This window comes from Capricornis sumatraensis, chromosome 8 (assembly GCF_032405125.1).
Source record: "Capricornis sumatraensis isolate serow.1 chromosome 8, serow.2, whole genome shotgun sequence".
In the NCBI taxonomy this organism is placed as follows: Eukaryota; Metazoa; Chordata; class Mammalia; order Artiodactyla; family Bovidae; genus Capricornis; species Capricornis sumatraensis.
The window spans coordinates 101,027,974-101,039,863 of record NC_091076.1 but is presented as its reverse complement, the minus strand read 5'-3'; the positions used below and the strand labels follow the sequence as shown (position 1 = coordinate 101,039,863).

General features: G+C 57.2%; 1 protein-coding gene across 2 annotated transcripts in view; it reads left to right on the top strand.

The window, feature by feature from the left end:
* Positions 1–4,619: 4,619 nt before the first annotated feature.
* The window catches only part of BAHCC1 (BAH domain and coiled-coil containing 1), a 54,436-nt gene continuing 47,165 nt past the window's right edge, over positions 4,620–11,890 (top strand). For both annotated transcript variants that reach the window (XM_068978332.1, XM_068978331.1), the window contains exon 1: positions 4,620–4,797. In XM_068978332.1, coding sequence (XP_068834433.1) covers positions 4,620–4,797 — 178 coding nt within the window. The remainder of the gene's footprint in view (positions 4,798–11,890) is intronic.

Below are 11,890 nucleotides of genomic sequence, written 5' to 3'. Positions count from 1 at the left end.
TCTGGCCTCTGTTCACTGGACGCCGAACGTTAGACCTGCTGGGTTAAATTTAAAAAAAAAAAAGAAAAAAAGAAAAAGCCTTCTCCTCGGCGTGGATAAGCGCTCCCACTCGGCCCTGCTCCCTCTCCCGCCCTGCGCCAACACATTCCCATTCAGCAGCAACGATCTGCGCAAAGGAGCTGCGCAGTCGCCGGGCTTGAATTAGGCGCCATCGGGCTCGGTAGTAGCCCTGCTGCTCCCTGATTGGCAGCTCCCTGGCCCGGCGCCAGCCTATTGGGAGGCCTGTTTACGCCGAATGAGTGGCACGAGCTCCCGGCCGCGGAGGCCCGCGCGGCCAATCAGCGCACCGGCTGCTCCGGGCTGAGTGGCACGAGCTTATTAGTATGCAGGGCCCGTGGCTCGCCGCGCCGGGCTGCAGGTTTGAGAGCCGCTCTGGATGGGCTCGCTAGAGTCGTTGTTGTGGAAGCGGTGCATTTACAGTGCAACAGTCAGCACATTGAAAATACCAATAGGAATACAAAACAAAGTCACATTTACTGGTTTAATTGTATTGCATTCAATTGTATCCAGGAAACAACCTCCAGTAAGTAACTGAAATTGCTTTCATTTTTTTTTGTTTTTGTATTTTTATTATTATTTTTATTTTGGCTTTGGGGATTTACATTTTTTTTTTTTTAGTAAAAGAAATTCAGGGTTGCTATGTTAAGAAGTATATATCTTCCCTTTTAAAAAATCCGTTATAATGTCGAACAGGCTTTTTTTTTTTAATGGACTATATGTAAGAGAGATTTTTTTTTTCCCCCCTCTGAAAAATCTTATCGATCGGTTTAAAATTCCCCCTGTAATGCGTCCTTGCTTTGCTCTGAGCGCTTGTTGTGTCGATCGACACCCAGCATTAAAAATAAATAATCGCGACAGGACAAGGACCGCCAGGCTGCGTCCGGCGAAAGCCGCGCGGGCCGCTCCGGCTAGACAGCCGGTGAGGTCCCGGACGCAGCCAACGCGCTCCGGCTCTGGAGGCACCACGAATGAACCCCAATTGTTTGCACCCCCCCACGCTGCTCCCCTCCCCCGAGTAGCCTTGGGTCAGCCCCGCCCGGTAGCTCCACGGCGCCGGGAACCGGCTGGCTCGCGCTGGCCGAGGCGGCTGAGCCGCCTACTAGAGGGTCTTGCCGGCCGCCAGCCGCGTGCGGGGCGAGGGACCGGGCAGAGAGGGGTAACGGCGAGGTTCGTGGGGGTTCGCTTTCCAGAGCCTAACTCATTTCAGGACATTTCAGAAAAAAATTTCCGGGGCGGCTGAGGGTGGCGGAGGGGGCCAAGCGAGGTCAGCGTAGAGTGGCTTTCTCACCGAGCGCATTCCGGGCGGCATGCAGGGCTCAGACCACCACCCCTGAGGCGGCATCTGCGGGCGGGTGCGCCTTGGGTTGCGGGGGCCCGGAGCGGCCACGGACCTCGGTCCTCTCCTGGCGGAGGTAGGGTGGGTGTCGGGCGCGACCGTTTCGCAGGGAGCGGGTTCTACGGCGGCGCCCGAGCAGCACGCGCCGGGTGTGCGCGGGCCCCAGCCCAGCCTGCAGGCCCCACGGCGCCAGCGCACCGGGAGACGGCTCTGGAGGATGCGGGCGGCCGAAGCAAAGGGAGGGTGTTCGGTGTTTAAATTAAAACCGAAGCAAAACCGAAGGAGCCGCTCCCACAATCCTGGAGCGCTCGAGCCACGCGCAGAGACTGGCGACTCCTGGGATCGCGCCGCGGAGTCCTAGGGAGGACCCGGCGTTTCAAAGTTCGACTGTTTCCAAAATACCCTTGTCAGCGATTTTCCAGCCGGCGCGGGGGCTCCCACGCCACCGCTTTCGCTCGGTGTCCTTTCTGAGTCCGGCCTGACGCGAGCTGCGGTCTCTCTTGGGGCTGGGGGGAGGAGGCTCGGAGCCCTGGGATTCGCAGATGGCGGCGCCTGGGATCCGAGACTCCGGGCCCAGGCGGCGGAGGCCGCGCGTCGCCGCCCCTCTCCCTGCCGGGCTCGTGCTCCGCAGGCCCCCGGGAGCCGCTCTCTGGCGGACTGGGAGGCGCGGCGCGGCCTCTTCCCCGGAGCAAAGAACACAAAAGAAAGCCCCTCTGACCTGGTGAGAATCTCCGCGGCACGGAGGGGCGACAACAACCCATCCCCTTCCGAGTAAAAAGTCTGGCGGGCTGGTGGGGAAGGATCGATCCAGCCCACAGAAGGTGAAGATTAAAGCTGTTGCTGGTAGCCAAGCCCGCGTCCCGAGAATCGAGAGCAACTCCCTTTCTCTACAATTTTGGAATTTCTTATTGGAAAAAAGAAACCCCACAAAACAAAAGCGTAGTATACGCGGTTCCCCGGAGGCCGCTGGGAAGCCCCCCACCCCCCGTGCGCGCAGCCGCGGGCCTTCGGCGCCTTTGAAGCCGCAGGTTCTCGACCTCCCTCCCCTCCTTCTTTCCCTTTGTCCCGCCCCGTGCCCCCCGGCTCGCAGCTCCCTGCTGCCCGGAGGCCCTAAGCCCCGCGCGGCAGCCCCTCCCTCCCCTAGCCCCAGCACGGGCAGCCCCCTCGCCCGGCGCTCTCCGGGTTCTGAGGCCAGGCGTTCGCTCAGTAGGCCCGAGCGGCGGCGAGCCGAGTGATTTGTTAGACCGGGGTAGAGAGCTGAGGATCCCTAGAGGAGAGGAAGCCCAAAACCCCTTTGTAGGAAGTTGAGAGACAAAGAGAACTCTTTGTGTACGTCCCGTTTATTTACAATGCAAAAGCTCTCCGAATAAATATTAAAAAGCTTATCAGCTGAGCAAATATGTATTCGCTTAATACATTATGTTTTCGGTTGTAGATTAAATCAAACACAAAACAGTCTGCAAATAAGACGTGTAGAACCTGTAGCATTAAATATAGTAATTTAAAATGGTATTCACAAAATGGAAAACATCTTAATCGCTTTGTTGTCACGGTGGGACGACTTTTTAAAAAAATCCGAAGACTTTCTGCAAAGTTCACAGTTAAGAATGTTGAGCCTGCCCATCTCCCTTTTGTTCGAAGTGATATCAAACGTTAAAACAATACAGATTGAGGAAATGAGAAATGTGCAAAATGAAAGAGGTCCACGCGGGAGCACAGCTGTTCAGTTTATGTTGCTTGCGTCGTCGTTTCACACTCAGCGTCTGAAATTGTCCCCAATTTCGCCTCGGAGTGGACTCTCCGCTTTGGGTGGGGGTGGAAGAGAAGGGAGGTGGGGGACATTACAAGTGGCTCAGCCGAGAGGTGGAGGTGGACGAGGGGAGGCCAGGGGTCCGCTGGGACCTGGGCATTGGCGAAGGTTGCCCTGGGCCGGGCCAGTTGTCCGCGGCCCTAAGGCCGAGCCCGGCGTCGCAAACCCCACGTCCCCGGGCCGTGCGGAGAACGGCCTCGGCTCAGCGAGCGACCTGGGACAGGCGCCGAAGGGAGAAATTCGTGGCCGATTTGGAGCGTTGAGGAAGAACAATTTCTGACTCTCAAAGAAGCCCCCACCAAAGCCCCAATCCACAGAGGAAGATCCTGGGCGAATTTCACCGGGGGGCGGGGTGATTGTTTGAGCCTCGCTAGGAAGCTCCCGGCTCCCGGCCGGCCGGGCACTGCGGCGTGGCGGCCCAGGTGACGCCGCCGGCGGACGTAGAGCCCCTGGGGCTCGGGGAGCTGGCCCGGGGTCCAAGCTCGGCATTGCAGGGTGGGGGCTTGGTCCTGTTAGGGCTGTGGCGGGGCAGGGGTGGGAGGGAGGAGCGGCGGGTTCAAAAGAATGGACCAAAAGACGCAAGGGGGGGGGGATGGGAGAGGGGAGAAAAGGAAGGTTATAAAAAAAAAAAAAACTCGAGTTACAATCAATAAAATTACTCGCTTAATTAGCATGGTTATTCGGTTAAGCAGAATGCAGTAAAAGCTGGACCCCGGAATGGAGAAAGAAGAAAAAAGCGTGGACCCCAGGCCTTTCCTCAGAGACACCTTTGGGCAGCGGGGGAGGGGAGAGGGTGTGCGTGTGTGTGTTTCTGTGTGTGTGTGTGTGTGTATATGCGTGATGGCTTCGCAGATTTGGGTTTTTATCACCCAACGGAGCCAGCAGCCTTTCGCCGCGGTGCCCTCGCCGCAGGGACCCGCGAAGGGGAAGCGGCGAGTAGTACGGCCGGGTTCCCTCAGGCTCCTCCGGACCGAGCGTGGCCGGGACGGTGCGTGTGCGCGGAGGGATCGGGGCGACCCGGGTGGCCCACGCGCGCGCGTGCAGCGGGGAGACGCGCTGGGCGCTCGGGGCCCGGCCGCCCCGCCTGGCGGGACTCGGGCCGGCGGGGTGGGAAGGGTGGCAGGCTGGCGGGTGGGGGCGGGGACCCCCAGGCGAGCCGAACCCCCAAGTCACCTAGTCTCCTCTGCTTGCATCCGCAGACTATGGATCCGCACGGCGGCTGCCGGCTCGGCACGCGGCCGCCCGCCGAGGAGCCCAGTCCGCCCGCGTGCTGACCGGCCCCGCCGCCGCCGCCGGTGACCCCAGACACCGCCTCCTCCGCGCCGCCTGCGCGCCACCCGCGCGCCGAGCCGCCCCCGGGCCCCGGCCGTGCTGCTCCCGGGAGGCGGCGGCGGGCCGGGGCCGGGGCCCGGCATGGATGGCCGCGACTTCGCACCGCCGCCTCATCTGCTGTCGGAGCGCGGAAGCCTGGGCCACCGCAGCGCCGCCGCCGCCGCGCGCCTCGCCCCGCCCGGGCCCGCCGCGCAGCCCCCCGCTCACTTCCAGCCCGGAAAGTACTTCCCGTCGCCGCTGCCCATGGCTTCGCACACAGGTCAGTGCCGGCCGGGCGGGCGCGGGAGAGGAGACCCTGCCGCGAGGTGGGCACGGTCGAGGGTCGGATGGGAGCCTGCCCCTCCTCTCTTCGAGCGTTTGCGGAGAAGCCTTCGGTTTCATTTCCCTGTTCCGGCACCGGTGGCGGCCCGCGCGTCCTGCGGGGGCCCCCCGAGCCGGATCATCGCGGTTTAGAGCGCCCTTCCCCGGGGTCCCCCAGGGTCTCGGAGGGGCAGCCCCGGAGCCGGCTAAAAATAAAGCCTTTCCTCCCCTGCACCCTCCCCCACCCCTTCCTGCCGAAGAACTAAATTCCGCGGAAACCTCATTTCTGCATTCTGCATTCACATCCTTAAGACATTCCGGGGCTGGGACAACGAGGCCACTTTCTGCGGGAACAAAAACGGCTGTTGTGACTTGGGGAGGGGAGTGCCGCGGCCTCTCGGATTAGGGCGGTGTGTGCGCGGGGTGAGCGTTAATAGGGACTGCTGGTGTAAGACGAGCAAATCCTGTTTCTATATAAAGCCTTGAAGTGTCAGGGCGAGAATGGGTTTGCAGGGGATGCATTTGCTTTAACAAGTGCCTCTGGTATCCTGCTAAAGCCGGACAAAGCGTGGCCAGATCGTGGCCCAGCCTCTCGGCCTGCGGGAGGGCAGCGCCGGCGCCGGCTCGGCTGGGGGCGGCGCGGGGGCCGCCGCCGGATTTCGGTGCAGGCGAGTTCGCCGCAGATTTGCTCCAAGAGGAGAGAGCTGGGGCCTCCCTGCACTCCAGACCTCTCCCGGGAGAGAGCTGTTCCTTGGCAGAGCTGACGCAGATCTCCAGAGCGGTCCCCCTCTGGGGTGGCTTCGATACTACTGTCGAGCCAGGTCAGAGGAGAAGCAGGGGCAGGCAGAGGGTGGCAAAGGGGCCTCTACCTCGCCGAGACCCTGGAGGTCACTGGCCAGCGCCGGCTGAGCTTGCAGGAAGCCTGAGTGGCTGCGCGTTTGGGGACCCGCTGGTCACCCTGGAAGGTTGGCTTGCTTTTGTTTACAGTTTGTTTTAAACATTAGAAATGTTGTTTGCCTCTTTTTTTTGTTGTTGTTGTTGTTAATTTGGCAGTAACAGTTATTATTGCTAGCTTGATGAACTGTGAATACTAATAAAATTATATCTGCTTTAATGGGATTACAATTAGTGTGTGGATTAAAACGGATGGCAGAGTCAGGCTAGAAGGGAAAATGTCAGAAGGGAGGGCAGTCAGAAAGAAAAACATAAATTTCCTAAAAAGAAAAAAAAACGAGAAATTGGTTAATTACTAATGGGCTTTTAGCATTTACCACATGAGATTCAAAAAGTTAGAGCAAGCTAGGAGTGGAGGTGCTGGACTCAGCCTTCTCCTGGAATCAGCACTTCGCCTTCGTTTCCTCTTCCAGTGTGAGCCTTTTGCAAGGCTGCGTTTTTCCTCTGCCTCGCTCTTCCCTCTTCCTTGCTTCTTTCCTCTTATAGATTTATAACTCAAAAGAGCAAAAGCACTTGCCTGGGCCATCGGTGATTTTAAATATCTGTCCTTACTGTCCCTGTGGTTGTCTCTCCTGCTCCTGCATTGAAGATGCTGCCTGCCCAGCTCAGCTCACACTGAGGGGCTGTGGTTGGGGGCTGGTAGCCGTAGGGACAGTGCCACAGCGTCCCTAGTCCTTTCTGGATGCACCCCCCGCCCCCCGCCATGCCGTATGCCATGCCCTCTAGCCTGGAGGGTAACAGAAGCAAGGGTTCAGAAGGGCCTCTGACACCAAGGCTGTCCCAGTAGTGCACAGACATGTTGGGGCCATGCCCTCCTGGGGGCTGAGGCGGTGGGGGGGGGAGGCATGGCCAGGCTGGATTCCCCATCAGTTTAAGTCACTGCTGCCTCCCTTGTCCCTATTCAACAGCCCACACCCCTCACCAGATCCTGGTCAGCCGCCATTTCTGCTTTCTGCTCTTGTATCCAGATGCAGGCACCACCAGCCCAGGTGGGAACAGGGTCTGGGTGACCCGAAGCATTGTCTGGCTCATTCCAAGTTTGACCATGTGGTTCTTGGATCGTAGGCCATGGAGGGACTGGAGAAATCAGGTGGGCGCTGGCCTGGTCTGTGTCCTTGACCCAAACCCTACTCACCTCCCCCATATGCAGAGTGTTCTAGAGCTCACTGGAGGTCCCCAGGGTACCCTCAGAGGGGGCAACTGGGGGCCCACATGTCCGCTGCTCCTGGAGGCTGCTTCTACCTCCCTGGGGGACCAGAGAGACCTATTGTGCCTGGAGATGTTCAACCCATTTGTGATGGGAAAGCTGGCCTAGAGGGCGTCCAGCTAGAAACATCTGCCGCTGAAAGGCTTTTGAAATTGCTGAAAGCCAGGATCTTGTATTGGTTTTAAAATTTAGCTACATCAATTAAAAGAAAAAAAAAGAATTATACCTCAGACTACTTTGCTTTGGTCTGTACCTATATATGATCTAGTTTAAAAAGGAAAAAGTATAATTAAGTTAAATTTTTTTTTTCTTTTTGCATCTCGTGTGCGGATTTCAAAATGGCCAGTTTGGCGGACTTTCTTCCCATTTCCGTGATGGCCTCAGGTCCATAAGCCAGGCTGCAGCAGCCCAGCCCACCCCTCCCTCCACTGACTATCCAGCTGAAAGGAAAATTGCACCGAGCTTCTTCCTATTTGTTCGGCTCTAACATGGGAGTAGGATCCAGCCACCGGAGATCGAGTCCCTGGCCTCAGGATTCCTCGTCTTGGCCCGCCCCCACCCTGGGCCAAGGTCTCCCTCCCTGCACTCCTCCAGTGCTGCCCCCACCCAGCGCTTTCAAAATGTCAGCTTGAAGGACCCCGTTGGGAAGTTGGGCTCCAGGGCTTCTCCCATTGTTTTTCTAAAAATGAAAGTGCGGATAGCTTTATCATTGGGCTGTAGGGTTTTATGGTAAAGTGCTGTTCCAGTAACCTTGTCACCAAAAGGTGCAATTAGAATGTTTGGAATCATTATTTTTAGTGCAGTGTTAGATTTTGTCTCTAATACAGATGGTCTGGAGGCAAAGCTGTGAAATCTAGGGGGGGAAAAAAATGAAAATCAACAACACACCAACCCAAGATTTTTCATCAGCGCTACTGCCTGGAGCGATTGGGGATCGCGCCTCTCCTCGGAGGGAGCCCGTCTAGTAGGAGGCAGCCCTGCCCGGGAGAAGCCGGGTCCCCGCCCCCTCTTCCAGCCGTCAGCTACTGCTACTGCCCTTCATCCTTCTCTGTGTGTTGCCTGTGGGGCCAAAGGAGAATCACTGGGTCTCCACCCAAGCAAGGCGGAGGTTTCGGCAATGTGACTGCGGGTGGGTTCTCCTCTCCACCCCTTCTCTTGGCTTCTTTGGCGTGTAAATGGTCCGGCCTGGAAGCCAGGTGCCCTGGGCCTGTGGTTGTTGTTGGGAGTATACAGGGCGGCAGGTTCCTTCTGGTGGGAGAACCACAAACTTCTCTCCTGCTAAAAGTGCTTCTGATCCTCAATCTCAAAAAGAAAAACGCAGTGGGGGGTGGGGTGGGGAAGATAATTTCCTGGTGTGAAAAGACCCCATCAAAGGATCCCCCTCCTTTCTCATGTGATATTTTTTTGTATAGGAAAAAAAATACAATTTCGTAAATACCTCATTAACTCAATGACACGATGGAGTGTTTCGGCAACCGTTACCAACATTAAGTAGGTGTGAAAAGAGTTACTTTCCGAAGACTCTACCCGTCCTGCTCTGTAAGTGGCAGAAGCAAACATCAAAGCCACGGCTGCCCTGTGGAGCCCAGGATCTGGCGGCCGCGTGGACTGGCCAGGCTGCGGCCGCCTCACCCACCCCAACGAAGCCATTTTTGGAATGTGGGTTTTTTCTCAGTGGGGCTTGTACTGCCCCCATGTCTGATTATTCCTACAGGGATATTCCTATAGGAATATCCAGGTCACGTGAGCACTAAAGCAAATTAGCCATAGAGGCAGGGAGTGGCCTTCTGCGGATCCCAAATCACCCCCAAATGCTCCCGTTTATTCTTAGAAATCTCCCTCGTCTGCTGTGAGACTGGGTTCAACAGCCCGCACAGACAGGACAAAACGCACAGGAGGCTGTTAGAATAACATGGAGGGAGCTAAAAATACCCCTCAGAAACACACATAAAAAAGCCAAATCCAACAACAGAACGAGCTAAAAATATTCCAGGCTTTGGCAAAGAGCACAGAGTTAAATAAATTATACAAGAGCCATTCATGGGAGCAAGTTGACTTTCTCTCTTACGGGAACTTGGTTCAAGCTAATAAAAATAATAATTTACTGGCCACTGAGCTTTGCTTGAGTTTAGATTTAATTGGTGGGGCTTCTGGCATTTGTCACTTCTTGGCGATTAGTGGGCTTGCCCTGGCCTGGGGTGGGATGGGGAGGGGGTACTGAGTCTGGGTCCCTGGAAGCAGGGGCAGGGTTCTCCGCCCCCCACCCCACCAGAGGAGCAGGGCCTGGGTACAAGGGCAGGATGCCCAGGAGGCCGGAGAAGGAGGGAGGCTGCAGGGGAGTGGTCAGGGAAGGCAGAAAAGGGACAGGCAAGGCGCCGCTATTTTAATTTGATAAATGATCGTACACCTTTAAGAGTGTGTTTTAACAATCAAGATACACTCCAGCAAGTTGATAGGATGTTCGCTGTCAACTTACATATGTCATCAGCGCGGGCTGTGAGCATAAATAATGTGCGAGAGTGTGCGGGATGCGCTGCAGCCTCTCCGGGAGGCCGGCAGGTAGCACCCCTGTCTCTCCTGAGGTCTGGAGGCAGCAGCCAGAGGAGGAAAGGCGTTGGGGAATTCAGGTCGGGTCTTTCCTCTCTGGGGAGTTCCCAGATCTCCTCACCAAAATAAGAGCTCCAGACAGTTTGTTCAGGGAAACCACTGAGGGTGTGATCTGAGGCTGGAGTCCAATATTGGCTGGTGTCTTTTCAGGGCAGATGTCTTAAGTTCAGCCATTTCCCAGGAATGTCAGACTTCCACCTTGGGATTAGGGTCAGAGTAACCTCCTTTGCTGTCTCTGCTTATTTGCTTGCTCTTGATGGGATGCCCACCCCACCCCCCGAAATCCCAGCAGGCCCTCTCAACTCCCAAAGGACTACACTTCCCAGAATGCCCCTGGTCTAGCTCCAGGGTCTGAGCCTGGGACCGGCCCTAAGCTGGGAATTCCCAAGCTCAAATAGAGTTCAGCCAGTACCACTGGGAATGAGTGCTTTCTGGGTGGAAAGAGGCCTTGGTCACCACCCCCAGGGTCCCCTTGCCCTTTCTTCTGAAAGAGGCCTCTGGGCCCCCCACCCCCACCTGCCCTCTTCCCTACCATAAATATCTAGGCCCCCAAAGATAGGAGCTGCCCCTCTATCCCAGGGACTTTGTGCAGCAGGGCAGGCAGCTGCCTTGATTGGCGTGGCCAGAGTCTCAGGGGGATTCCCACCAGTTGCCCTGATCTCAGCCCTTTGCACAGGGCTTTCTCAGAGGGGCCCTGGACACTCTGGCCAGAGGTCAGCATGGAAGGGATTTGGGGACTCCACCTGGGTGGCCTCAGGGCTGATCTCTGCTTAGAGAGTCCAACAAGAAAATCCTGCACAGCCTCTGGAGCGTCACCCCTCTTCCCAGCCTCACGTCACCAGGCAGCAGTAGCCCTGTCAATGCCATATTGACTAGCATCAGCCTTGGATGACTTCTGATGACTAGAAACCATCCCCCCAGGGCGGAGGTGCTGCCTTAGCCCCTCGGAAGGGGGCCCGTCATCACCCATCCAGAGAAAGTTCTCACTCGGGCCACTACCAGCGGCCTCTTGGAAAGGTGGGCGCCTCTTGGAAAGGCCATCCTCGGAGGTCTTTGCTGGGCCTTGTGCCAGAGCTCTCAAGCTGATGCCAGGGCTTCAGGGTGTGGCACCTGCCCTGTTTGGCAGTAGGTGCCTCACACTGCTGGGCTCCACCTGCCTCACCCGCCAGGGGACGGCTCCCCCGGGGTTCCTTGGTCCCTATTAACCTCTGGGGACTTCTTTCTCCCACCGAAGGTTCAGGATTAAAAGCAAACAACAAGATCACAACCAGCATGCACTGTCTAGAACACATCCCTGCAGCTCTGGGCTGTGCCAAGGAAGGTTCGGGCCTTGCAGCCTGTGCTCCGGGGCTGCTGCTCCATCTCGGCTTTGACGCCCTGCCCGCTGACGTTTTTATGGGATAATATACCGTTTAGATCACGCAGGCCTATTTGTCAGTGGGCCGCCCCTGTTTGTTGTAATATATAATATTACTGCCTCCCGTGGCCCTGCCAGCAGCTGCCACCAGAGGATGGGGACCAGTCGGGCACTGGGTGTGGGATTGGAAAGGGAGGGGCGCAGGGTGGGAGTTGCCCCAGCCCCACATAGGGGCTTGGAGTGGGTTTGCAGCAGGCCGAGGGCCTGGCGGGGAGGCATCCAGTGCCCAAGCAGGGAGCCAGCCGGGCTGGCATCCGAGGGCTGCTGCAGCTGTCCAGACGATTAGGTTCCAGATTGGATAAGCCAGGAAGCTTTTTTTTTTTTTTCCCCATTCTGACCTAGAGCCGGGGTGGAGGAGGAGGAGGAGGGAATGAACAGGTGGGTTGGGTTCCCTGCCCCCTCGCTGCCTCCCCAGGGCCCCCAACAAAGAGTCCAGTGTCTTTAGATCCAAAGATGTTTGACACTGGGGAAGGGGGACCCACTGTGTGCCTGGAACAGAAGGGAAAGTTACAGCAGTCCTGTTCCATCCAAGTGCAGGGACTTGGTTTCCAGTAGAAATTACCAGAAATGCAGGGGAGGGGCAGAGGATGCCTGTGCTGCCGAGAGAGGCCCCTGCGTGGCAGACTGGGGTCCCCCAGGGTGGCCTGGGGCTGTCTTCTTGGGGCACCCCGCCAAGTGAGAGAGAATCATCAGCCACATTTAAGTGGTGGTTTATGGACTAAACCACCCTCTGCCATCTCCTTGAGAAGAGGCAGTCTTGGCTCTATCCCTGTGCTCCTCCTTCAGGGAAGCCAGGGCCTTTCTTCCTTGGGACTTTGTTCTCAAAGGCAGCTCTGGGGAGGACACCATGGCCCTAATATCACACAG